The 23,705-nt window shown below is 48.0% G+C and overlaps 1 protein-coding gene and 1 long non-coding RNA gene across 2 annotated transcripts in view; both read right to left on the reverse strand.

The window, feature by feature from the left end:
- Positions 1–23,705, reverse strand: part of LOC134980852 (uncharacterized) — a 367,657-nt gene that overhangs the window by 318,169 nt on the left and 25,783 nt on the right. The gene's annotated exons all lie outside the window — the stretch shown is intronic.
- On the reverse strand, positions 2,597–4,487 carry SSTR1 (somatostatin receptor 1). The gene has a single exon (XM_063947167.1). The coding sequence runs from the start codon at positions 3,956–3,958 to the stop codon at positions 2,855–2,857; it is 1,104 nt and encodes a 367-aa protein (XP_063803237.1). The 5' UTR covers positions 3,959–4,487; the 3' UTR covers positions 2,597–2,854.

Below are 23,705 nucleotides of genomic sequence, written 5' to 3' on the forward strand. Positions count from 1 at the left end.
AAAAAAAAATGTAAAGATTTAGTTATCTTATCGGCTGTTGCTATAGGTAGTATACAGTAGGTGGCATCAGTGTGTAATGGAGTTTAACAGAAAACAATGACTAAACAGCATTTTTTAAATCACCATTTAAATGTGCAATGTTATTACATCAGAAAACACTACTTCATACTAAATGGTATGCTTTTACAGATCTGACCAATGGGGTTATTAAAAAGCAGAAAGTATTGCGTCAATAGCTAAACAAAGATATGTTTTACTTTCTTGTCCAATAAAAGGCACCATAATCTGGATGGAAAGTAATATATTTTGCAGGGTTTAGCTTGGCAATGAAAACATTTGGACTGTGCTACATTATTACATAAATTCTTCTATATCCTGGAAACAACCTGCAGCATTCCTCATCAGATCAATAAAACCATGCTTTCTATCGACTCACAGAACACTGAAGGGCACAGATTACCTGTATAGACAAAAGTACTGTTGGAAGAATTTTCTCTATATTTTAAGATCAGTGCAAACAATACATTTAAATTGTTTTATTCTCAACCCCAACCCCTTTAAGAATAATTTGCAAAGTATACTATTTTGTTGCATCTTATCAAAATGTTTTAGGTCCAGAAACACTTAGCATAAAACTTTGAAACAAGACCCTTTTTGTTTTACATCCAACCCAAGTCATAATTTATAAACCAAGTAATACTTACGAACGTAGCACTGTGTAAATGAGAAAACAATGTTTACATACAATTATTTTTAAAGCAGTATTTTTCCTCTATTATTTTATTTTATTTTGCATCCGCTTTGTTTTCAGACAACACAGAGGTTACTGTTGCCACCTCTCAACACTGGGGTTGTGGGTTCTGGGTCTCTGTGTGGAGTTTTTATGTGCTTGTGTGGTTTTCCTCTGTGTGCTCCATTTTTTCCCCACACACCAAAGACATACTAGTAGGTTAATTGGCTTCTGAATAAATAAATCCTAGTGAGTGTGACTGTGTGGTAAGAGATATAGATTGTAAGCCCCACTGGGACAGGGATTGATGTGAATTATTACAGTGTGTGTATGTGTGTGTATAAACCTCTAACAATGTTGGAGTACAGTAGGTAGACAGCATACAATCGGGAGTGGCTTCTTAATTTAATTTGGTATACTGGGGCAGATGTATTAAGCCTGGAGAAGGGATAAAGAAGTGATAAAGCAGTTATAAGTGCAAGGTGATATTGCACCAGCCAATCATTACAGATTTGAAAAATGACAGGAGCTGATTGGCTGGTGCGTTATCACCTTGCACTTATCACTGCTTTATCACTTCTTTATCCTTTCTCCAGACTTAATACACCGTGAGAAGCACAATAAATCACTTCTCTGTAATAAAGAAAACAGATATGGTTAGTAAATATATTTTATGACTAAAGCACCAAAAGTATATAACGTACAAAGGGGGTCATTCCGAGTTGTTCACTCGCTAGCAGTTTTTAGCAGCCGTGCAAATGCTATGCGCCTCCCACTGGGAGTGTATTTTAACTTAGCAGAAGTGCGAACGAAAGGATCGCAGAGCAGCTACAAAATAATTTTGTGCAGTTTCAGAGTAGCTTCAGACCTACTCAGCGCTTGCGATCACGTCATACAATTTAGTTGCTGTTTTGACGTCATGAACACGCCCTGCATTCGCCCAGCCACGCCTGCATTTTTCCTGGCACACCTGCGTTTTTCTGAACACTCCCTGAAAACGGTCAGTTGACACCCAGTGACGCCCTCTTCCTGTCAATCACTCTGTGGTTAGCAGTGCGACTGAAAAGCTTCGCTAGACCCTGTGTGAAACTACATCGGTCGTTGAAGTAGTAAGTTGCGCGTGCGCATTGCGCCGCATACGCATGCATAGAAGTGCCTTTTTTTTGCCTGATCGCTGTGCAGCGAACGAAAGCAGCTAGCGATCAACTCGGAATGACCCCCAAAGTCTGTTGCAGAATATTGCGCAAACTTGCAAATAGCAAGTACCAAGTCATTAAACATTTAGTTTGATGACTTGTGCGTTGACAAAACTTGCAACGTTTCTTTAAAACTAGCTCATAGTGAAATAAAATAGTTTTTCTTTTCTATGAAAATATTAAGATTTTTTTTATTTCCCCATAAAATATGGAAGTGCAAAAAAAAAAAAAATAACTTGAGGACAGTCATCTGTACAGATTAACAAACTTTGCAAACAACTTCTATTTAGAATGAAAATGAGTTTAGATAAGACTTAAGACAAAAACATCTATAAACAGCAATAACACATACAGAAAAATTCAATTGCTAAATACCATTGTATTTGCTTGTAAAGGATAACATGTAACATATATTATGGATCAAGACAGAAATACGGATGATGTCTTCATTATCCAGATAATAATTTGTAAGTGATACATATAGCACTTGGCCATTAATGCTGCGCGTTTCAGTGTTGGAGAACGTGTTTTACAGAAACTAAAATACCAAATGCAATGTTTCACTTCCCCAGGGATGATAATTAACTTGAATATTTCATTAGAATCCTAATTAACTGCAAATAATTCTAAATGTTCAGAATAATAGTGATAGTATCCATAAATGCTAACATTTGACTTTTGCTGATTTTATTCATTATATACAGTACAACAGTGCAAAATGGTAATTTGTATATACAGTAACAACATATTAAAATAAATAATTTAATGTAATAGGAGTTTTCCAGTTTCTATGTGTACATATATCCAGTGTTCATAATTGTTCTCCCAAGAGCATAAGATACATGTACAGTATACATTACTTGTAATTCTTCAGATGTTAGACAATGTATACGGAACAGTCTTAGTATTTCCAACACATTAATTAATTCTAATGGGTCCTAGAGCTGCAAGTCCCATTACGATATGTGCTGCCAGTTGTCAACATGCCATTCTGTAGGTCCTCAGCACTATATGCCCTACTTTTTAGGGCAGTGGCATAATAGTCCACTGGCTCTTCTGTGGCATTTTCCATCCAACTAAGGCACAACACTTTCTGGAAAGACCGTCTAAAATTGTCTGACAGAACCCCATACAGAAAAGGATTGGCACAACTGTTGGCATATCCAAGTGCCACAGAAAGCTGACTGATGGTGGTGTCCCCCTTCCTGGCAAAAACTCCCACTAGTTGCACTACATAGAAGGGCATCCAACAGACCACAAAAACCGTTACTACTACAGTCACCATGAGGGTGAGTTTGCGCTCAGATCTGCGGCGTTGCTGCCAACCAGCTTTCAGTGCTACAACTCTCATTTTAGTGATGATGAGAATATAACAGAGACATATGGCTGCCATAGGGAGTAGAAATCCCATCAGAAATGTGTACAGAACGAAGACCACCACCCAACGTTGCGAGGGTTCAGGCATGTGCACATTGCAAGCTACTGTCCCATCACTGTTGGGTGCAGTGCTGGAGAAGATTACGATGGGCAGGATGATCAGAATTGAAAAGAGCCAAACTCCAAGATTTACCATTTTTGCCACACTTGGCCTTCTGTAGCGTGCAGCACTAATAGGATGCACAACTGCCACGTATCGGTCCAAACTGAGAACAGCCAAACAATAGACACTGGTAAACATGTTCATGGCATCCAAGCTGAGAACCAACCTACAAAGGAGTGAGCCAAATGGCCAGTGACGAAGAAGAGTAGATGTCACCAGAAAGGGCACACTCAGCATAAGGAGTTCATCTGCAATGGCCAAGTTCAAAATGTAGATGTTAGTAGCAGTTTTCATCTTGGCGTAACGCAAGATAACATAAATCACCATAGAGTTACCACACAACCCTATAATGCAAACTAAGGAGTATACAAATGAGATAAAGATGGCAATTCCTGGAGACTCTGCAGAAGTGCTATTCCGAGAGCTGCTATTCCAAATCGATGCATTTTCCAAGAACTCCATCATTACTGTGGGTGTGCTGTTTAGCAACATCTTGATAATCAGTTTGAAAACAGGGGTTTGTAGAACAACACCTAATTTAGATTTTTAAAGTTATCCAAGTTGCAGACAAACAGAATCTTTGGTGGTTTAAAGTCTGACATTGCTGCACATCTGTGAATTGTTGAATAAAACATGCAGCCAAGAAGGTTTAAAGCCTCTCAGCAGAGATTTCAACTTGTCATTTTGTTTTCTTCTTAGTCCATGACAGCAAAAGTCACTAAGGTGTGAGTCCAGCAAGACCGCAGAGACTATGTCACAGACTTCCGAGAACTACTGCCAGTCGTGCTTATTCTACTTTGGAATGCATAGAACTGAAAAAGCTTTTGAGGTCTGCTGCCAGATGCTCACAATATTCTCTGTGCCCAACAATAGCATGAAATCTCTGGAGCTGCAGTTTTCGTTCGTCAGTAGCTGTGAAAGCAGGAGCTGAAGGAGGAGCAGTGTCTGAGTGATTCACTGATCTAAAAGCATCAGAAGCAGTTATGGCAACAAAAGCTGGAGAAAACATAGCTCAGGGGCACAGCTGATAACTAGCATTGCAGACTGAGAGCATGCACAGGCTACAAGATGCAAAAGGCACAGCAGGGAGGATCCTGCTGATTTGGGAGGGCATTACATTTACTACACAATATGTTGATCTCTTCTTTTGGGACTGTATTTTTCTTCTCTGTCTTTTATAGCTTTCTGCTTTGTTTAACCCCTACCCTGCAGAACTGTACACAGCACCAGGCAGGCTGTCAGCAATAAAAGCAATGATCCTCTACTGCAATTTGTTTCTGCATGAGGTACCCTGTGCACTGTTCTGGTCTTATATGCTGCTCAGTTCCAATCTTTACCCTGTGGAAGGTTCAATATCTATTATCCATTAACAGTTCCATTTGTGGCGATGATGGAGCTTGACGTGCGGTGGGGTGAGGCAGGTGAGGCAGACCCTTTACTGTCATACTTACGTTTAAACCAGAGTTTTGACTGAATAAAGTATATGAAAAATACTGATAATTTGTTTGAAATATCTTCTTTGCATTATTCTAATAATTTTTATAGCCCAAACTCTGGAGTAAAAAGTCTATGGCAGGTGAGGCAGTGCCTCACCTGTGTATCCTTTCCACACATCTCTAATCAAAACTCACCAGATTTCCAGGAGTTTATAATGCTGTACCTGTGTACAGTGCCGTTTCTAGCGGCGGGCGAGCCGTGCAACCGCACGGGGCGCCCGCCGCGGCACTTTGTTACTCCTTATCGCCTCTCCCGAGCGCTCCTGCTCGGGGGGCGGAGTTTCGCGGAATGACGCGTTGCGTCGTGACGTCATGACGCAAACGCGTCATTCCGCGAAGCCCCGCCCCCCGAGCAAGAGCGCTCGGGAGAGGCGATAAGGAGATAAGCATGAAGGAGGAGGCAGCCGGCGCGAGGGACGTGAGGCGGCGGGACCGAAGAGCGGGAAGACGTAAGTATTCTCTCTCTCTCTCTCCCCCCCCCCTCTCCCCCTTCCTTCCCCTCAACTTGAAACCTGCCTGCCGCTGCCGCACTGTGTAAAATGGGGACACCTGCCTATGGGGATACCTGCCTGCCGCACTGTGTAAAATGGGGACACCTGCCTATGGGGATACCTGCCTGCCACACTGTGTAAAATGGGGACACCTGCCTATGGGGACACCTGCCTGCCGCACTGTGTAAAATGGGGACACCTGCCTATGGGGATACCTGCCTGCGTACTGTGTAATATGAGGGCACCTACCTGCGTACTGTGTAATATGGGGGCACCTGCCTGCGTACTGTGTAATATGGGGGCACCTGCCTGCGTACTGTGTAATATGGGGGCACCTGCCTGCGTACTGTGTAATATGGGGGAACCTGCCTGCGTACTGTGTAAAATGGGGATTTCTGCCTGCCGCGCTGTGTAAAATGGGGATACCTGCCTGCCGCACTGTGTAAAATGGGGGCACCTGCCTGCGTACTGTGTAAAATGGGGATACCTGCCTACCGTACTGTGTAAAATGGGGATACCTGCCTTCCGTACTGTGTAAAATGGGGACACCTGCCTGCCGCACTTTGTAAAATGGGGACACCTGCCTGCCGCACTTTGTAAAATGGGGACACCTGCCTGCCGCGCTGTGTAAAATGGGGACACCTGCCTGCCGCGCTGTGTAATATGGGGACACTTGCCTGCTGTAATGTGTAAAAAGGGGACTTTTTTATTTTTCCCCCCCTGTGGTGGGTGTGATGATATCAGATGAGGCCATGCCCACTTTAATGAGACCACGCCCATTTTAATCAGGCCACACACTTTTGTCGGGAGCGCGCGCGCTGTAGGCGCGCGCATGCTTTTTCTTTTTATGGCTATATGGGGGGAGGGGGGGTACGCATTTTTTTTTAGAGCAATTGGGGGGGGGGGCGCATTTTGAAATCTCGCACTGGGAGCCAAATTGTCTAGAAACGGCCCTGCCTGTGTATAATGCCTAGATGAACCCTTTGGCTCATATATTGCATGTAAATCTGGCTCTGGGGTTAGCCAGTGCCTCCTGAGTAATTTAGCTCACCGCACGTCCCTGCGCCACATGAAATACACACACAGAAAGTACTAGGACGGCCCTTACTCCGACTAACTTGTCACATAAGCCAGTCAAAATCCCTCTATCTTGACCTGCAAACTCAAACTAACCACACCAGCACACCACAGGGTCAATTCAGTTAGGTGCGAGTCGCAGAATGCCCGATGGGAGTTGCAGTTTCTTTACAAATTCACATTGCACATTCATTTTGCAATCCAATTAGAAACTCACTTTGAACCAGGTAGAGTAAACGCAAAATTTTCCGTTCACACCTCATTGAGGGTGAGAGATAAGAGGAAAAATCCTTATTTGAAGGTTAAAATGTCAATACACTATCCTCACTGCAGCACCCCCCCCCCCTCCCCCCCCAAACAATGACTAATAAGGAAATTGGTAGTTTCCAATTAGCTTACTTAGGGGGTGATTCAGACCTGATCTCTGCTGTGCGTTTTTGCACAGCGGGCGATCAGGTGATAACTGCGCATGCGTATGTACCGCAATGTGCACGTGCATCGGACAACAACAATGGGCATAGCTGGTCAGTGACATGATGGTGCGAAAATTCTAATCTCATGGGCATTCGCAAGGTGATTGACAGGGAGAGGCCGTTTGTGGGTGGTAACTGACTGTTTACTGGGAGTGAAAAATGCAGGCGTTCCCAAGCATTTTCAGGGAGGGTGTCTGACGTCAGCTCCGGCCCCGATCAGCCTCATCTGCTTGCACTGTAGGAGTACGTCCTGGGCTGTGCAGAGACTGCACACAGTTGATTTTTGCAGCTCGGCGTACACATGGGATCGCACACTTGCACAGCGAATTTAAACTCTCCCTTGGAGTGGCGACTATCTGAACGCAGGACAGTAAAGTTAACAGCCCAGCGATTAGGTCTGAATCACCCCCGTAGTCCAATATTAATCTTATGGGGTTTAATAAAGATGGCCTCGTATTACCTCAAAATCAACTTTTTTGTTGCTTTATGCATCCCAAATTTAAGTATTTATTATTAGAAAAATATTTGCTATTTAGTCTTTTACCTTTTTTAAAGTCACCTCAAAATACCCCAAAACATATATTTTTCCTACTTTTTTGGCATTGTTTTTCATATGAAAGTAAACGAAAAAAATTTGTATTATTAAAAGTTGTTATGATTTATTTTAATTAACACTGTTTTAAGAAATCAAACCGGGGCTGTGACGGAGACACGGCCGCAGGTCTTTTGGGCGTAGAATACATTGTGTGGCAATTGGGTATTGGGTGGGTGTTATAAATGAGTGATTGTGCAGAGTTTAGGTTTAGAGAGATTATTTTTACTTGGCTGTTTACAGAAATCTTGTGCAGAGAGTAATGTGTTTTGAGAAAATGGCTTACCTATTCTAGAAAGAATATATTGGCAGGAGGGATCCTGGACTAAGTTGCACTGCAGTAGCAAGTCTTGGCTAGGTAGCATATCCCATTACAAGTAGTCAGGGTATGCACCCTGGTCAGAGCCGGCCATAGGCATAGGCAAACTAGGCAATTGCCTAGGGCATTTGATATGCCTAGGGGCATCAGCAGCTTCTGCTGATTAAAATGATATGCGGCATGCCTATGTATGTAGCATTTCATATGCAGATACAGCCACAGTCTCACACAGTATATAGGCATGCTGCATATCATTTTAATCGGCAGAAGCGGCTTGTGCATCCTAGGCACATAGCAATGCAAATAAGATGCATTTTTATTAAACAAAAAAAGGTGCCCGACGTTAGCATTGAGGCAAGATTTATGAGGACACATCTGTATCCAAGCAGAGGCAGAGGTCACAGTGTTAGTGGCAGTATAAGTTCTGTGTGCATGTGAGTGGGTTGGTTGTGCAGTAGTGTTCGAAATATGTGTAAGGAGTATTATGTGTGTCATGTAAAAATGCACTAATAATGTGCAGCAAATGTGTAGGGGGCACTATGTGTGTCATGTGTATAAGGGTATTAATAATGTGCGGCATATGTGTAAGGGACATTATGTGTAAAAATGCATTAATAAAGGTTGTCATAATGTGTAAGGCGCATTATGTTTATAAGGACATTAATAATGTGTCTCATGTGTAAGGGGCATTACTGTGTGGAATTATGTTTATAAATGCATTACTAATGTGTGGCATTATGTGTATAAGGTGCTCTACTATGTGGCATTGCATATAGAAAGGCCACTACTGTGTCGTCTAATGTGAATAAAGAGCAAAAGGGTGTGGTGTAATGTGAATAAGGAGCAATTCAGTGTGATGTAATGTGAATAAGGGACACTACTGTGAGGAGTAACGTTTATTAGGTAAAGTGATACTACTGTGGGATGTAATATGAATTATGGACACTATCGCATGATCAAATGTGAATAAAGTTGCAGTACTGTGTGGTGTAATTGGAATTGGGGTTACTATTGTGTGGCCATGCCCCTTGCCAGCAAAAACACACCACATTTTGGTCTGTGCACCAAATGTGCGAACTGTTCCTTTTTAAAATATAGGGGGTGCAAACACCAAAATAAGGAAAGCTATGGGTGAGGGGTGATGGTGCTGGGAAAGAGGTGCAAGGTCAGACGCGGAACTAGTGGTGGTGCTAAGGGGCACTAGCCAAAATCTTGCCTAGGGCATCATATTGGTTAGGGCCGGCTCTGACCCTGGTTCTTGTAATGAAATATGCTACCTAGCTGGAATTTATTACTATAACATAGAAAGAAGAGAGCAGGTGCACCACACAACCATTGGATTTATAATAAACCATACATCATATCTGAGGTTCTTGGTATAAAATTGCCCAATATTATGAGCCTGCCCACCAATTGTCAAGTTGACCTCATCGGGTAGGTCCCTAACATTATAGGGGTTCGCCTCTGGGACTGAGAATGGTCTTGTTGATGATGGGCCGATGATAAGACAAGTAGCTCACGGATGGTATGAGACGCTGATGTTTCTTGCAAAATTCAAGTCAATGTACGTATTTCTACTTCATTCTTTTCTGAATCTATCTCCTTTGGCTCTAAGGGAGTAGTAGACGTACTCGGTTGCGGCTCACGGTGCTCAGCTGCCTCCGCTTTCTTGCGTTGTCTATAGGCTCACTTAGGCTCAGCCTCTGACATTTTTGGCTTGTTCAATTCCATTTTATTCATTCTTTCTTGTTTGTGTTTGCAGCAGGCTTGAACCTTTCTTACATTAAGATATTCAAACATTTTGGACATTTTCACAAAGTTCTCAACTACTGTATTTTACAATTTTTCAAATACCTAATTGAGTCTTCTCACACATATTATTACATATGTCACTAGATCTCAAGTAGACGAAACATATGACATGTGGTGGTCCCGAATTATACTAATTATACCGCTTGCACTAAGCACCGATTACACCACAAAATGAAGGATGTGGGTGCAGCCCACTATTGTATCATCTGGCCTTGAACGCTATTTCAGTAGACTCTTTGGACCCTTCCTCTCTTCAACTCAGTTATTATATTTTTGTTAGCTCTTACAATTTTGAAATTACTGAAGGACGTTTGGTGTACACTTTTTTGGGAAACACAGATTTTCACAGAGGGATCCAGTACTGGAACAAAACTATAGACGTATTCTATGTCAAAACCTCCAGTACTTCCATTAGTACCACTAACAGCCTTCTGTATAATTCTGCAAACTATCAAGGCGCAAGATCTTGCTTCCTGTCGTGAACCGTTCACTTACCGCTGTGGGTTCTGGGGTCTATCCATTGCCGGCGCGGTTGCTTGCGGTGCTGTGCGGCCGTGTGGGGACGCGGCGTGATTGGTGGCAGAGGTGAGCAGGTTCTGGGAGCCGGGAGTGCGGGGACCGAATAGTTAGAGGCGCCTCTATATGTCTGCAGTATAGGAGGTGGCCATGTTGGAGACCAAACGCAGCACCTGTGAGCAACTGTGAGCACCTGTGGGTAAGTGTTAGCCAATCCTGCACTTGTGCTGCCTATAAGTAGGCTGGAATTATTTCACTATTGGCCAGTGCTTTGTTGTAGCTACTCTGTACCCTAGCTCTGTGCTCTCCCTGTGGATTTCTATGTGATTCCAATGGTCCTGATATCGCCTCCGCTCCCAGAGATCTGCCTGCAGCCTTCACCACAAGTGATCCACCAGCTCCCTGCTGTGCTGTGAGTCAATCACTCCAAGTGGCAACAAGTGGATTCCTGGAGGCCCATGAGAGGTTACCCTGTTCGTTCAGTGACTGCCTGCTATAATCACACAGCTGTCCTGCTGTCCTATCTGTGTGTGAGTACTTGAAAGTAAAAAGAAAACCCGTTGTAAAGTGCTGCTACAAAAGAAGATGATCACCAAAGTAGAAGAACATTGCTGAGGGCAGGCCAGACCCCGGCCGGACACGCAAATATCACATCTCTTTAACGCTATTTTTTTTCTCTCCCTCTCCTTGATTGTATTTTCAGTTACTGTCTGTTGTATTGTATAAATTGTATTGGTATTGCATAAATTGTCTCTTATGTATTGAACTTATATATAGATTGTCCCTCTCTTTTTGGTTTTCTGAAGGTAACAGGGAGTTAGCACTTTTTAAAAATGGGTGGGGCTGCAATTGAGGATCACAGTGCGTGTCGTGCATGCTGTATGTGCACCTGGAACAACAGTCCAAGTGTGGGTAAATCTGTGCGAGATGTGAGTGAACGGCCACCCTGGAAGCCCAAGTAACTGATCTAGAGTGGACCATTACGCGACTGAGGGACATTCACAATCTCGAGCAAAGTTTAGATAGAATGGTGGAGGAGTTGCAGGGGGGAACACTGGTAGATGAGGATGATCAGGTAGGCAGCTGGGTCACGGTTAGAAGGAAGAAGAAGAGGTGGAGGGGGAGACAGCACATCTCCGATCTGCCAAACCCCAACAAATTCGGATGACTGGATGAAGATTCTGGGGATGGCAGTGAAGAAATGATGGAGCCGGAGGAATCTGTTCCCTCTAGCAACCAGAGGAGCGGTCCCTCCGGTACAGATGGGGAAAAAGATAGTGAAGTACCTACTCAGATAGTGGTGGTAGGGGATTCTATTATCAGGAAGACAGATAGGGCAATCTGTTACCGGGACCATGATCGCCGTACGGTCTGTTGTCTCCCGGGTGCTCGGGTATGGCACATCATGGACCGGGCACTGCTCGGGTATGGCACATCATGGTATGGCACTTCTTATTCTCCAAGATCTTTCTGCTGCTTTTAACACTGTTCACCGCCATTCTCATACAAACACTACAATCCCTAGGTCTTCAAGGCAGAGCCCTTTCTTGGTTTCTATCCTAACAATCTAATTGCTCCTTCAGTGTTCGCTGCTCTAAATCCATCTCCTTTTTGCTACCTCTTTCAGTTGGAGTACTGCAAGGATCAGTCTCAGGTACTCTGCTTTTCTCAATTTATACCACATCTCTTGGTAAACTAATCGGTATCATTGGATCAGTATCATCAGTACGCAGATGGTACTCAAATCTACATATCCTCCACAGATTTGTCGCCATCTGTATTGATCCATGTCACTGAATGCCTTTTTACCATTTCATCTTGGATGTCATCTCGACACCTCAAACTTAATACTTCCAAAACAGAGTTAATCATATTTCCACTGGGCAATAGTAATTACCAACCTGATATAATCTATCACTGTTGAGAACTTGACAATTAATCGTACCCCACAAGGTCGCTGCTTAGGTGTCATCCTTGACTCTGAACTGTCCTTTGTTCTCCACATTCAATCTTTCTCAAAATCATGTTACATGCATCTAAAAAACATATCCAAAATTTGACCATACCTTACACTACAAAAACTGTAATCCATTCTCTCATTGAGGGTGCTTCGGAGTTGATCATAGCCATGTAAAATTTAGCAGGGCTAGGATCACGACCATAGACATACGGGGGGATTGCCCAGCACAGGGCTATCTCGCCCCGCATACTTATCTGACTGTTTCACACTTAGGGGCTGGGGAGAGAGAGTTGGAGTAGGGGCATATAGGGACTAGAGGTGGAGAGTGGGGTAAGGGCAGATCGGGACTGGGATGAAAGAAAGAGTGCAGGAGGGTTGGGGCAGATAGGTACTGGGGAGAGAGGGGGGTAGGGGCAGATAGTGCATGGGGGAGAGGGAGGGGGGGATGGGTTGGGTTAGATTCTTTTCAATATAGTCACCTCTGTGTGACACGGACACACACACACACACACACACACACTCCCTATGTACACTGCACCCCCAACCATGTACTGCCCTTATATACACTGCACCCCCATCCTCTTCTATATTCTGCACCCTCACCATATACTAGCCCTAAATACACACTGCTCCCCCATACCCCCCCCATATAGTGCCCCTTATATACAGGGCACACACTCCTCTATTTACTGCTCCCGCTATATACCACTTATTCTGCACCCCTTCCTCCATATACTATGCCGCATCCCCAGGTTGCTTGCCATCCTGGGACTCGCCAACAAGTAACAGCAGTAAACAGATGCAGGAACCACCAGACAGTCCCACAGCGCTCAGAGAGGAGGCATCAGCACATGTATGGCCACTTACCAGCAGAGGAAGAAGGTAAATCAGTCAGGCAGGAAGAGATGAGACCCTGTGTTTGGTGGACAGTGCGGTGACCGGGAAGAGAAGGGGTCGTGCTGGGGCTGCAGAGGACTCCGGTGGGGAGAAGGCAGATAACTAGCTCAGTTGCTTTATATAAAGTGCGCATCAACAGAGGGGCGGGGTCCTGTGCTTGCCCCTTCCACACGCTGCATAGGCAATGGGCAGACGTCTCTGGCCAGCTGCTGGTGGCACTGGTGTCCTCTATCCCCCAGACTGACAAGTACAGAGACTGGTGAGCTTACACATGCCAGTACTGGTGTTTATAGTGCAGCATCATTATAGCCTGCCCATTACAGATATACAACATCTATAGTTATAAAAGGCTAATGCATCACACACTCTCACACACACGCAGTATGACAGAGCCCCAGCTCCCAGCTGCAGGACTTCCAGAAACCTGGCAGCTCCTGTGTGAGTAGCGACCGTCCTCCTAATATAATCTGGCCTGGGTATCCGTCATTTTGACCGGCTTATAACTAGTTTTCCTCACATATTTTCTCTTTCTTCACTTTCCCTTCCTCCTGACCAGCGCCGTAACTACCTGTGTGCCAGGTGTGCCTGGCACACAGCGCAGTTACCCTGCGGGGGGCGCACAGCCAGCGGCTTGTAATGAGTCAAATTGACTCATTACAAGCCGCCAGTTTTTTGCCGTGCGACGCGCTGGAGGAGAGAGCAGCGCCGGAGGCAGAGAAGGAGGGAGGGGGACTGGAACCGCAGCAGCGCTATGTCATTGATAGTAGCGCCGCTGCAGCACTCCCCTCTCCTTCCGTATTGGCTGCCCGGCGCTGCTGTGAATGCTGGGATGCGGTTCCCTCATCCCAGCATTCACAACGGCGGGCAGCCAATGCGGAAGGAGAGGGGGCTGATGCAGCGGCGCTACTACCAATAACATAGGGCTACTGCGGCTCCAGTCCCCCTCCCTCCATCTCCTTCTCCCCTGTGGCTGCCCGGGATCTCTGCCAGCACGAGGAGCCTGACTGCCAGCGGGGAGAGATGGTAAGTATCTCTCTCTTTCTTTCTTTCTCTCTGTCTCTCTCTCTTCTGCCACAATGTGTAAAAAGGGGGACTGGCTGCCGTAATGTGTAAAAAGGGGGACGCTGGCTGCCGTAATGTGTAAAAAGAGGGACGCTGGCTGCCGTAATGTGTAAAAAGGGGGACGCTGGCTGCCGTAATGTGTAAAAAGGGGATGCTGTCTGCCGTAATGTGTAAAAAGGGGGACGCTGTCTTCCGTAATGTGTAAAAAGGGGGACGCTGTCTTCCATAATGTGTAAAAAGGGTGACGCTGTCTGCCGTAATGTGTAAAAAGGGGGACGCTGTCTGCCGTAATGTGTAAAAAGGGGGACGCTGTCTGCCGTAATGTGTAAAAATGGTGACGCTGTCTGCCGTAATGTGTAATAAGAGGACGCTGGCTGCCGTAATGTGTAAAAAGGGGGACGCTGTCTTCTGTAATGTGTAAAAAGGGGGACGCTGTCTGCCGTAATGTGTAAAAATGGTGACGCTGTCTGCCGTAATGTGTAATAAGAGGACGCTGGCTGCCGTAATGTGTAAAAAGGGGGACGCTGTCTTCTGTAATGTGTAAAAAGGGGGACGCTGTCTGCCGTAATGTGTAAAAATGGTGACGCTGTCTGCCGTAATGTGTAAAAATGGTGACGCTGTCTGCCGTAATGTGTAATAAGAGGATGCTGTCTGCCGTAATGTGTAAAAAGGGGGACGCTGTCTGCCGTAATGTGTAAAAAGGGGGACGCTGTCTGCCGTAATGTGTAAAAATGGTGACGCTGTCTGTCGTAATGTGTAATAAGAGGACGCTGGCTGCCGTAATGTGTAAAAAGGGGGACGCTGTCTTCTGTAATGTGTAAAAAGGGGGACGCTGTCTTCTGTAATGTGTAAAAAGGGGGACGCTGTCTGCTGTAATGTGTAAAAAGGGGACGCTGTCTGCCGTAATGTGTAAAAAGGGGACGCTGTCTTCCGTAATGTGTAAAAAGGGGGACGCTGTCTGCCGTAATGTGTAAAAAGGAGCTCTACCTGGTGTAGTGGGGCTACTGTGCAGCGTAATTTGAATAATGGAGACTGCTGTGCACCGTAGTATGAATTGGTATTATTTTGTGGCCACGCCCCTTCCCCATGAAGCCATGCCCCTATATATTTTTCGCGCGCCAGCGCCGCGCACTGCCCCAATCTTGCATGGGGGGGCGCCAATGCCGTTTCTTGCACACAGCGCTAAAATGCCTAGTTACGGCACTGCTCCTGACCACATTGCTGTGTGGACATCTCATGCACCCTAGTTTTGGTTTATCATTGTTGTTTCCAACTGTAAAGCGCGAGGGAATTGGCGACGTTATATAAGAAACTGTTAATAAATAATAAATAATTGTCACTTTATTTTGTGTCTAGGAAGGTCACCCCACTTTTTCATGCACTTCTCTCACATCACATTTGGCATACAATTCGCTCGCTACTGATACCTGCGGTATTAAACAGAAAAAAATTGTTGTGGGACAGAAAAATAATGCGGCTATGGAACAACACATGATGCACACTGTGAGCATTGACTAGGACACACACACACTTGACTGACACTGAGGGGGGAATGTAATGGGGTATGAGAATCAAAGTGAGAGATTTTGGGAGAGTTCTCCAGGTTGATTATGCCATGTAAATGATTGCCACTTGTGATTCTCACACCGTAATACATTCCCCCCCCCCCCCACACACAGTGACAGCATCTCTCACACATACTGTCAGAAAGTCCAACACACACAGGGCATCTCAAACATACTGACATATGGTTGCACCCACACCTGGGGCCTCACACACACTGACAGGGAGTCACACACACACACACACACACACACACACACACACACACACACACACAGTGGAGGAAAATCAGCATTTTTGGGGAAGCAGAAGAAGAAGACAGTGCTGCAGAAGGTAAGTTATTATGGACTAATTAATTTATTTGGAAACTTCTAATTGCTTAATTAGTCATTAGGGGATGTCCAAGGGGTGCAAGTCCCTACAATTTTTCCTTAAAATAACAATTTTATACTTGATCTGATTTCTCTTCTTCAATTGAACAGGAAAATCCAGGGGCTGCGGTAAAACTCCACAGCCACAGGGTGGTTGAAACCTGTGCCGCCAGTGGTGTATCTGTCACAGGGGGAACCACACTGCACACCCTGCATCCTGTTCTTTAATACTCTGTAATCTCAGCAGTGCTGCACATATTACTGGGAAAATGGAGCAGCAGGCAATATCGCAGAGAGCTGTGCATGTGCTGGTGCCTAAATGCTTGTGCCGCCACCTAGAGAGGATGGAGGCCTGCATGGAGGCTGCACACAGGCCCCGTCATAATAAGCATTGTGTGCCACCCATTGATTTATACTGGCAGCTGCTACTGTACTTGCATTATCAGTATTGGCGCTTGCACCAGCCACATGCTCGACACAAGCGATTCTCCAGACACAAGTATTAGAATACCACAAAGCTTTTGTTTGACACCTACAACCAGTGCTTAAAGTGGTCCTAGAGCGGTGAACTCACCCCCTCCCAAACCCCAAACTTGTGTAACAAAGGGATTGCTCCGCAAAAAAGCAAGGTACGCAAAAAGGGGCATGGTCTAAAAGGGGTGTGGTCGCCCAATAGTATCCCCAGTTCAAATTATGCCACACAGTAGCAGTCTTATTCACATTACACCACATAGTAGTGTCCCTTATTTATCGTATGACACACATTAGTGCCCCTTAAATACAAAGTCCACAGTAATAGCACCCCAAATACAAGTAATGCCCTCAGCAGTAGTGCCCCTTAAACAATGTCCTCAGTAGTAGTGCCCTTTATGCAATGCCCACTGTAGTTGTAGTGCCCACAGTTGTAGTGCCCCTTATGTAGAGCCCATAGTATTGGTGCCCCTTATACAGTGCCCCCAGTAGTAGTGCCCCTTATGTCCCCAGGAGTGAGGCACCTTATTAAATGCCCCCTGTGTAGTGTAGTATTGCCCCTAGTAGCAATGCCCCCCAGTAGTTATGTCCCCTGTAGTTATGTCCCCAGTAAATATGCTCCCAGTAGATATGCCCCCTGTAGTTATGCCCCCTGTAGTTATGCCCCCTGTAGTTTTGCTCCCACTAGATATCCACTAGATTTGCCCACACTAGATATGCCCCTAGTAGTTTTTCCCCCATTAGATATGCCCCCAGTTGGTTTGCCCCCACTAGATATGCCTCCAGCTGGTTTGCCCCCACTAGATATGCCCCCAGCTGGTTTTCACCCACTAGACATGCCCCAAGCTGGTTTGCCCCCATTAGATATGCCCACAGCTGGTCCCCCCTCAGCAGTGCCGCTTACACACACAAATAAATAAATAAATAAATAAACACAATACTTACCAGTCCTGCTCCTTCTTCCAGACCGCTGCTGACCTCCGCCTGGTGCCCGCTCCTCGGAACTATGGGGGAGACGTCATGACGTCTATCCCATAGTGCACTCTGCGGGACTCGGGAGCCGGAAGCCGGAGCTCAGCAGTGAGCTCATGCACCAGCTGCCGCTGAGAGGAATTTGCCGGGCGCCCACTGGTAACATAGTCTCAGCGGGCGCCCGGCATTTCCTTGGGTTAGGTAAGCCGGAGGAGGCGGAACTGCATTCTAACTCCAAATGGAACTGACGGAATGCAGTTCCGCCCCATTCCGGCTCACTTTGACCTCTGAATACAACAATCCCATAACCTTCCCACAAGTCAGGGTGGCCCTGTATGAATGTTTTGACAGTTCATGCCCGAAATACTCTATTTCACAGATCAAAATTGTATAAAGTTGCTTCTGTAAATACAAACTCGCCGTTTGCGTCCATAAAGAGAGATTATTGTTATTATTACTAAGTGATTAATCGCGCTCTACGGGCGCTCTTCACACCGTCGTTAGGGGCTACGCCTCGTTAACCCCTGCACGCCTTTGAACATATGCAGGCCGGTAGATAACAGATTCAAAAATGCAGGGCAGTATAGAGGGCATACAGAATTGGGGTCCGGTTGAGAAAAAATAGAGAGGCGTAGGGGGGGGGGGGGGAGAAAGGGAATGTACAGAAACGCTGTGTGATCGATAAAGGATAGGGAGAGTCAGGGTGGTAGGGAGAGGATAAAGAGATGGAAGATGTTAGAGAGAAAATACCGTTGCAAGAGGCTACGACCCGTTAACCCCTGCACGGGCTTCAGCTGTGCTATAATTGTTATTATATGGAGTATTACCTGCAAAAAAGTTTATGCTAGTGGGTAAATATTGCAAGGGGGAAGGGCGTGCGATTGTCAAGGGGGCGTAACCCTTTGTGAGGGCTTGAAGAGTGGCCGCAAGGCACAATGAATAACAGCGTAGTATATACTGCTAGTGTATGCAGCGCAGCTTAAACACACAGTGGCCACAGGTATCAAAGCCGCGTATACACACAACGGACACAGGTAGCTGAGCCGCTTATACACACAATGGCCACAGGTAACGGAGCCACGTATCCACACAGTGGCCAGAGGTAGCAGGGCAACTTATACACACAATACCCACAGGTAGCAGGGCCGCTTATACACACAATACCCACAGGTAGCAGAGCCGCTTATACACACAATACCCACAGGTAGCAGAGCCGCTTATACACACAGTGCCCACAGGTAGCAGAGACGTTTATACACACAGTGGCCACAGGTAGCAGCGCAGCTTATACACACAGTGACCACAGGTATCAGAGCCACGTATTCACACAGTGGCCAGAGGTAGCAGGGCAGCTTATACACACAATACCCACAGGTAGCAGAGCCGCTTATACACACAGCGCCCACAGGTAGCAGAGCCGCTTATACACACAGTGCCCACAGGTAGCAAAGCAGTTTATACACACAATGACCACAGGTAGCAGTGGTGCTTATACACACAATGGCCCCCCAGTAGCAGTGCCACTTCTACACACAATTCCCATAGGTAACAGAGGCGCTTATACACACAGTGGCCACAGGTAGCTGAGGCGCTTATACACACAATAGACACAGGTAGCTGAGCCGCTTATACACACAATGGCCACAGGTAACGGAGCCACGTATCCACACAGTGGCAAGAGGTAGCAGGGCAGCTTCTACACACAATACCCACAGGTAGAAGAGACGCTTATACACACAATACCCACAGGTAGCAGAGCCGCTTATACACACAGTGCCCACAGGTAGCAGAGACATTTATACACACAGTGGCCACAGGTAGCAGCGCAGCTTATACACACAGTGACCACAGGTATCAGAGCCACGTATTCACACAGTGGCCAGAGGTAGCAGGGCAGCTTATACACACAATACCCACAGGTAGCAGAGCCGCTTATACACACAGCACCCACAGGTAGCAGAGCCACTTATACACACAGTGCCCACAGGTAGCAGCACCACTTATTCACACAATGACCACAGGTAGCAGTGGCGCTTATACACACAATGGCCACAGGTAGCAGTGTCACTTATACACACAATGGCCACTGGTAGCAGAGCCGCGTACACACACAGTGCCCACAGGTAGCAGTGCCACTTGTACACAATGGCCACAGGTAGCAGTGTCGCTTAGACACATAATAGCCACAGTATGACTTTTTTTTTAATCCAATGTCCACTGGTAGCAACTATACTCACAGAAGTTCAGTGTGTATGTGGGGGGTTTGGAAAGGGGGTGGGTTCAGTGAGGTGAAGGTGCCTATCCGTGCCGCTGAATACCCCGATTCAGGGAATCACTTGTAGCGGCTGCAGATGTGGTCCGAGGTGCTACGTGCGGTGGAGGGGTGGGTGCGGGAGGGGGTCCAGAGGTGTTGCGGGTGGTGAAGGGGTGGGTGAAGTGGCACGGATGGCGGAAAGGGTGCAGAGGTGCTGTGGGTGGGGGAGGGGGAGGTGTGGAGGGGGGGCGGATGGGGTGGAGGATGCGGGGTGTAGCGGTGGGGAGAGGTGGGTATGGGGGTGCCGTGGGTGGGGGAGGGGTGGTGGGTGCTGTGGGTGCCGCGGGTGGGGGAGGGGCAGGTGGGGTGGAGGGTGCGGGGGTGTAGCGGTGGGGAGAGGTGGGTATGGGGGTGGGGGAGGTGCGGGGGTGCTGCGGGTGGGGGTGCTACGGGTGGGGGAGGGAGTGCAGTGGGCGGGGGAGGGGCGTGTGCCACGAGTGGGGGGCAGATGTGGTGGATGCTGTGGGTACCGCGGGTGGGGGAGTGGAGGGTGGGGTGGAGGGTGGGAGGGGGGAGAGGTGGGTATGGGGGTGGGGGAGGTGCAGGGGTGCCGCGGGTGGGGGAGGGGCGGGTGGGTTGGAGGGTGCAGGGGTGTAGCGGGGGGGAGAGGTGGATATGGGGGTGGGGTGGGGGAGGTGTATGGGTGCTGCGGGTGGGGGAGGGACGGGGGTTTTGCGGGTTGTGGGTGATACGGATGGGGGAGGGATGGGAGTGCCGCGGGTGGGGGAGGAACATGTGCCGGGGTGGGGGACGGATGTGGTGGGTGCGGCGGGTGGGGGAGGGGTGGGGGGTGCTGTGGGTGGGGGAGGGGCAGGGGTTTTGTGGGTGCTACGGGTGGGGGAGGGGCGGGGGGCACCACGGTTTGTGAATGCTACGGGTGGGGGAGGGGGCGGGAGTGGCGCGGGTGGGGGAGGGGCGTATACCGTGGGTGGGGGACAGATATGGTTGGTGCTGTGGGTGCCGCGGGTGGGGGAGGGGTGGGGGTGCAGTGGGTGTGGGAGGGAGCGGGAGTGCCGCGGGTGGGGAGGTGGGGGTGCTGCAGGTGTAGGTGCTACAGGTAGGGGAGGGGGCGGGAGTGTTGTGGGTGAGGGAGGGGTGTGTGCCACGGGTGGGGGAGGGACGGGAGGACCGCGGGTGGGGGAGGGGCAGGGGGGTGCTGCAGGTGTGGGTGCCGTGGGTGGGAGGGTGCGGGGAGGAGCGGGGCGTGTAGCGCGGGTGGGGGCGGATGTTGTAAAGGCTGTGGATGCTACGGGTGGGGGCGGGAGTGGCACGGGTGGGGGAGGGGTGTGTACCGTGGGTGGGGGACAGATGTGGTGGGTGCTGTGGGTGCCGCTTGTGGGGGAGGGGCGGGGGGTGCTGCGGGTGGGGGAGGGGCGTGTGCCACGGGTGGGGGAGGGGCGGGAGTGCTGCCGGTGGGGGAGGGGCAGGGGGTGCTGCAGGTGTGGGTGCAATGTGTAGGGGAGGGGGTGGGAGTGCCACAGGTGGGAAGGGGCGTTTGCCGCGGGTGGGGGAGGGGCGGGAGTGCTACAGGAGGGGGAGGGGCAGGGGGTGCTGCAGATGTGGGTGCTATGGGAGGGGGAGGGGGCGGGAGTGCTGCGGTTGGGGGAGGGGCGGAGGTTGCTGCAGGTGTGGGTGCCACAGGTGGGAGGGTGCGGGGTGGCGCGGGGTGTGTGCCGCGGGTGGGGGGCGGATGTTGTGGAGGCTGTGGGTGCCGCAGGTGGGAGGGTGCAGCAGTCAGAGGTCATCCACGGCATTCCCCTCCGGACTGTACGGTGACACGGCAGCCGCAAGACTCACCGGCTGCAGTGTCACCAGGGTGCAGGGAGTGTACAGGGAGGAGGGAAAGAGGGGACTGGGTGGAGACGGGGAGGGGAATGGGTGGGGATGGGCGGACTGAGGGATGGGACTGTTCCTGGCCTGCATCCAGCCACCCAGATCTGTGACTGTGACTCCGCCCAGCGTTAGAGGGCCAGGTACAGAATCACAAAGCTATTATATAGAAGATTATAATTATTACATTTTATTTATAAGGCGCGACAAGTGTTTTGCAGCGCCGTACAAAGGACAGTACAGGGAGACAAAACTTAACATTACAGTAAATAATTAACAAAATTGGATTACAGGTAACAAAGAGAACTACAGTACAATTCTCAAAACATAATACAAATTAGATGTAAGTAGCGAGTGAGTGATCAGCGTACTACTAGGAGCTGGTGGCCATAGACAGAGATGAGTCTTTACCAGCAGGAGAAAATGCAGATGAAGATGGTCGCTGAGTAGGAGAGGGGTGTGAGTGAAATGTGTTGAGAAGAGGGTTTTGACAACAAGAGGAAAGTGGGCCCTGCTCTGAGGAGCTAACAATCTAGTAGGAAGGGGCAACAGACAGATGATATGAGGTGCAAGCAAGAGGGAGGTAGTCTGATGGCAGGATGTAAGCAAAGCAGAGGCAGGGGGATGGAGGAGCAGTCTCAGGACTAGGTTATGCTATGTGGCTTGTTAATTGGATCTGGAGGCAATTGTCCATATTGAATAATTTTCACATTTGTGTGGATAACTGATTGCACTTGGTGTTACAATTCCACTGGCAGCAATAAAAAGCATAGGTACCTGCAGGTGGGTTTCCAGTTGCCCAAAACAATGCAGTGAGCATCAGGTGCAGAATGTAACTTAAGACCAACTGCTGCATCTATTTTGTGTATTGAATTTATACATACTATACCTATATGAAAATACAGCCTGTCAGTTCTATAGAAACATGTGACTGTCAGTGATATCTGCTGTGGAGCTGCTAAATTATTTACTAAGCTCTAAAAAGCATAGGCCCTCATTCCGAGTTGTTCGCTCGCAAGCAGATTTTAGAAGATTTGCTCATGCTAAGCCGCCGCCTACTGGGAATGAATCTTAGCATCTTAAAAATGCGAACGATGTATTCGCAATATTGCGATTACACACCTCGTAGCAGTTTCTGAGTAGCTCCAGACTTACTCGGCATCTGCGATCAGTTCAGTGCTTGTTGTTCCTGGTTTGATGTCACAAACACACCCAGCGTTCGCCCAGACACTCCTCCGTTTCTCCGGCCACTCCTGCGTTTTTTCCGGAAACGGTAGCGTTTTTTCCCACACGCCCATAAAACGGCCTGTTTCCGCCCAGTAACACCCATTTCCTGTCAATCACATTACGATCGCCAGAACGATGAAAAAGCCGTGAGTAAAATTCCTAAGTGCATAGCAAATTTACTTGGCGCAGTCGCAGTGCGAACATTGCGCATGCGCATTAAGCGGAAAATCGCTGCGATGCGAAGATTTTTACCGAGCGAACAACTCGGAATGAGGGCCATAGATTGCCACTGTTTTACTCTTCCACTCACACATGTGTAGTCCTATGACCACGCATGAACAGTTAGAAAGCTCTGTCTGAACTTAGCAGTACAGTAATAGCGTAAGATGCAGGCTTGCCTACCCTCCCGCATTCAGCTGGAGGCTCCTGATTTTTACATGAGCCTCCCACTGCCCCGCAAACCTTCTCAGCCCTCCCGCTTTTCAACTCTTCATCCCCGTAAATCCGAACTGCGTATGCGCGAGACCGGAAATGCAGGGGGCGGGGCCTGCACAGGAGAAGCAGACTGTGTCCTGTGAGTGATAGTCCTGTGTAGACTGTGTCAGAGTCAAGCAGTCTGAATGGCATCAGGGTGTAAATAATGAGCACAGCAGCCACCTGTAGTGTACAGTTAAGCATATGACACGGCGGCCAGGGCCCTGCATCGCTGTGGCTGTCCCCGCCCACTACACTAGGCAGCGTATAACAGCCCAGCTTTCCTGCTTCTGGATTTGGCTGCCCTGTGCTGCCTCCCCCA

This window comes from Pseudophryne corroboree, chromosome 12, assembly GCF_028390025.1.
Source record: "Pseudophryne corroboree isolate aPseCor3 chromosome 12, aPseCor3.hap2, whole genome shotgun sequence".
In the NCBI taxonomy this organism is placed as follows: domain Eukaryota; kingdom Metazoa; phylum Chordata; class Amphibia; order Anura; family Myobatrachidae; genus Pseudophryne; species Pseudophryne corroboree.

Excerpts from the sequence above, each read along its gene's own strand:
- SSTR1 (XM_063947167.1), bottom strand. The coding sequence starts at position 3,958 with ATGTTGCTAAACAGCACACCCACAGTAATGATGGAGTTCTTGGAAAAT.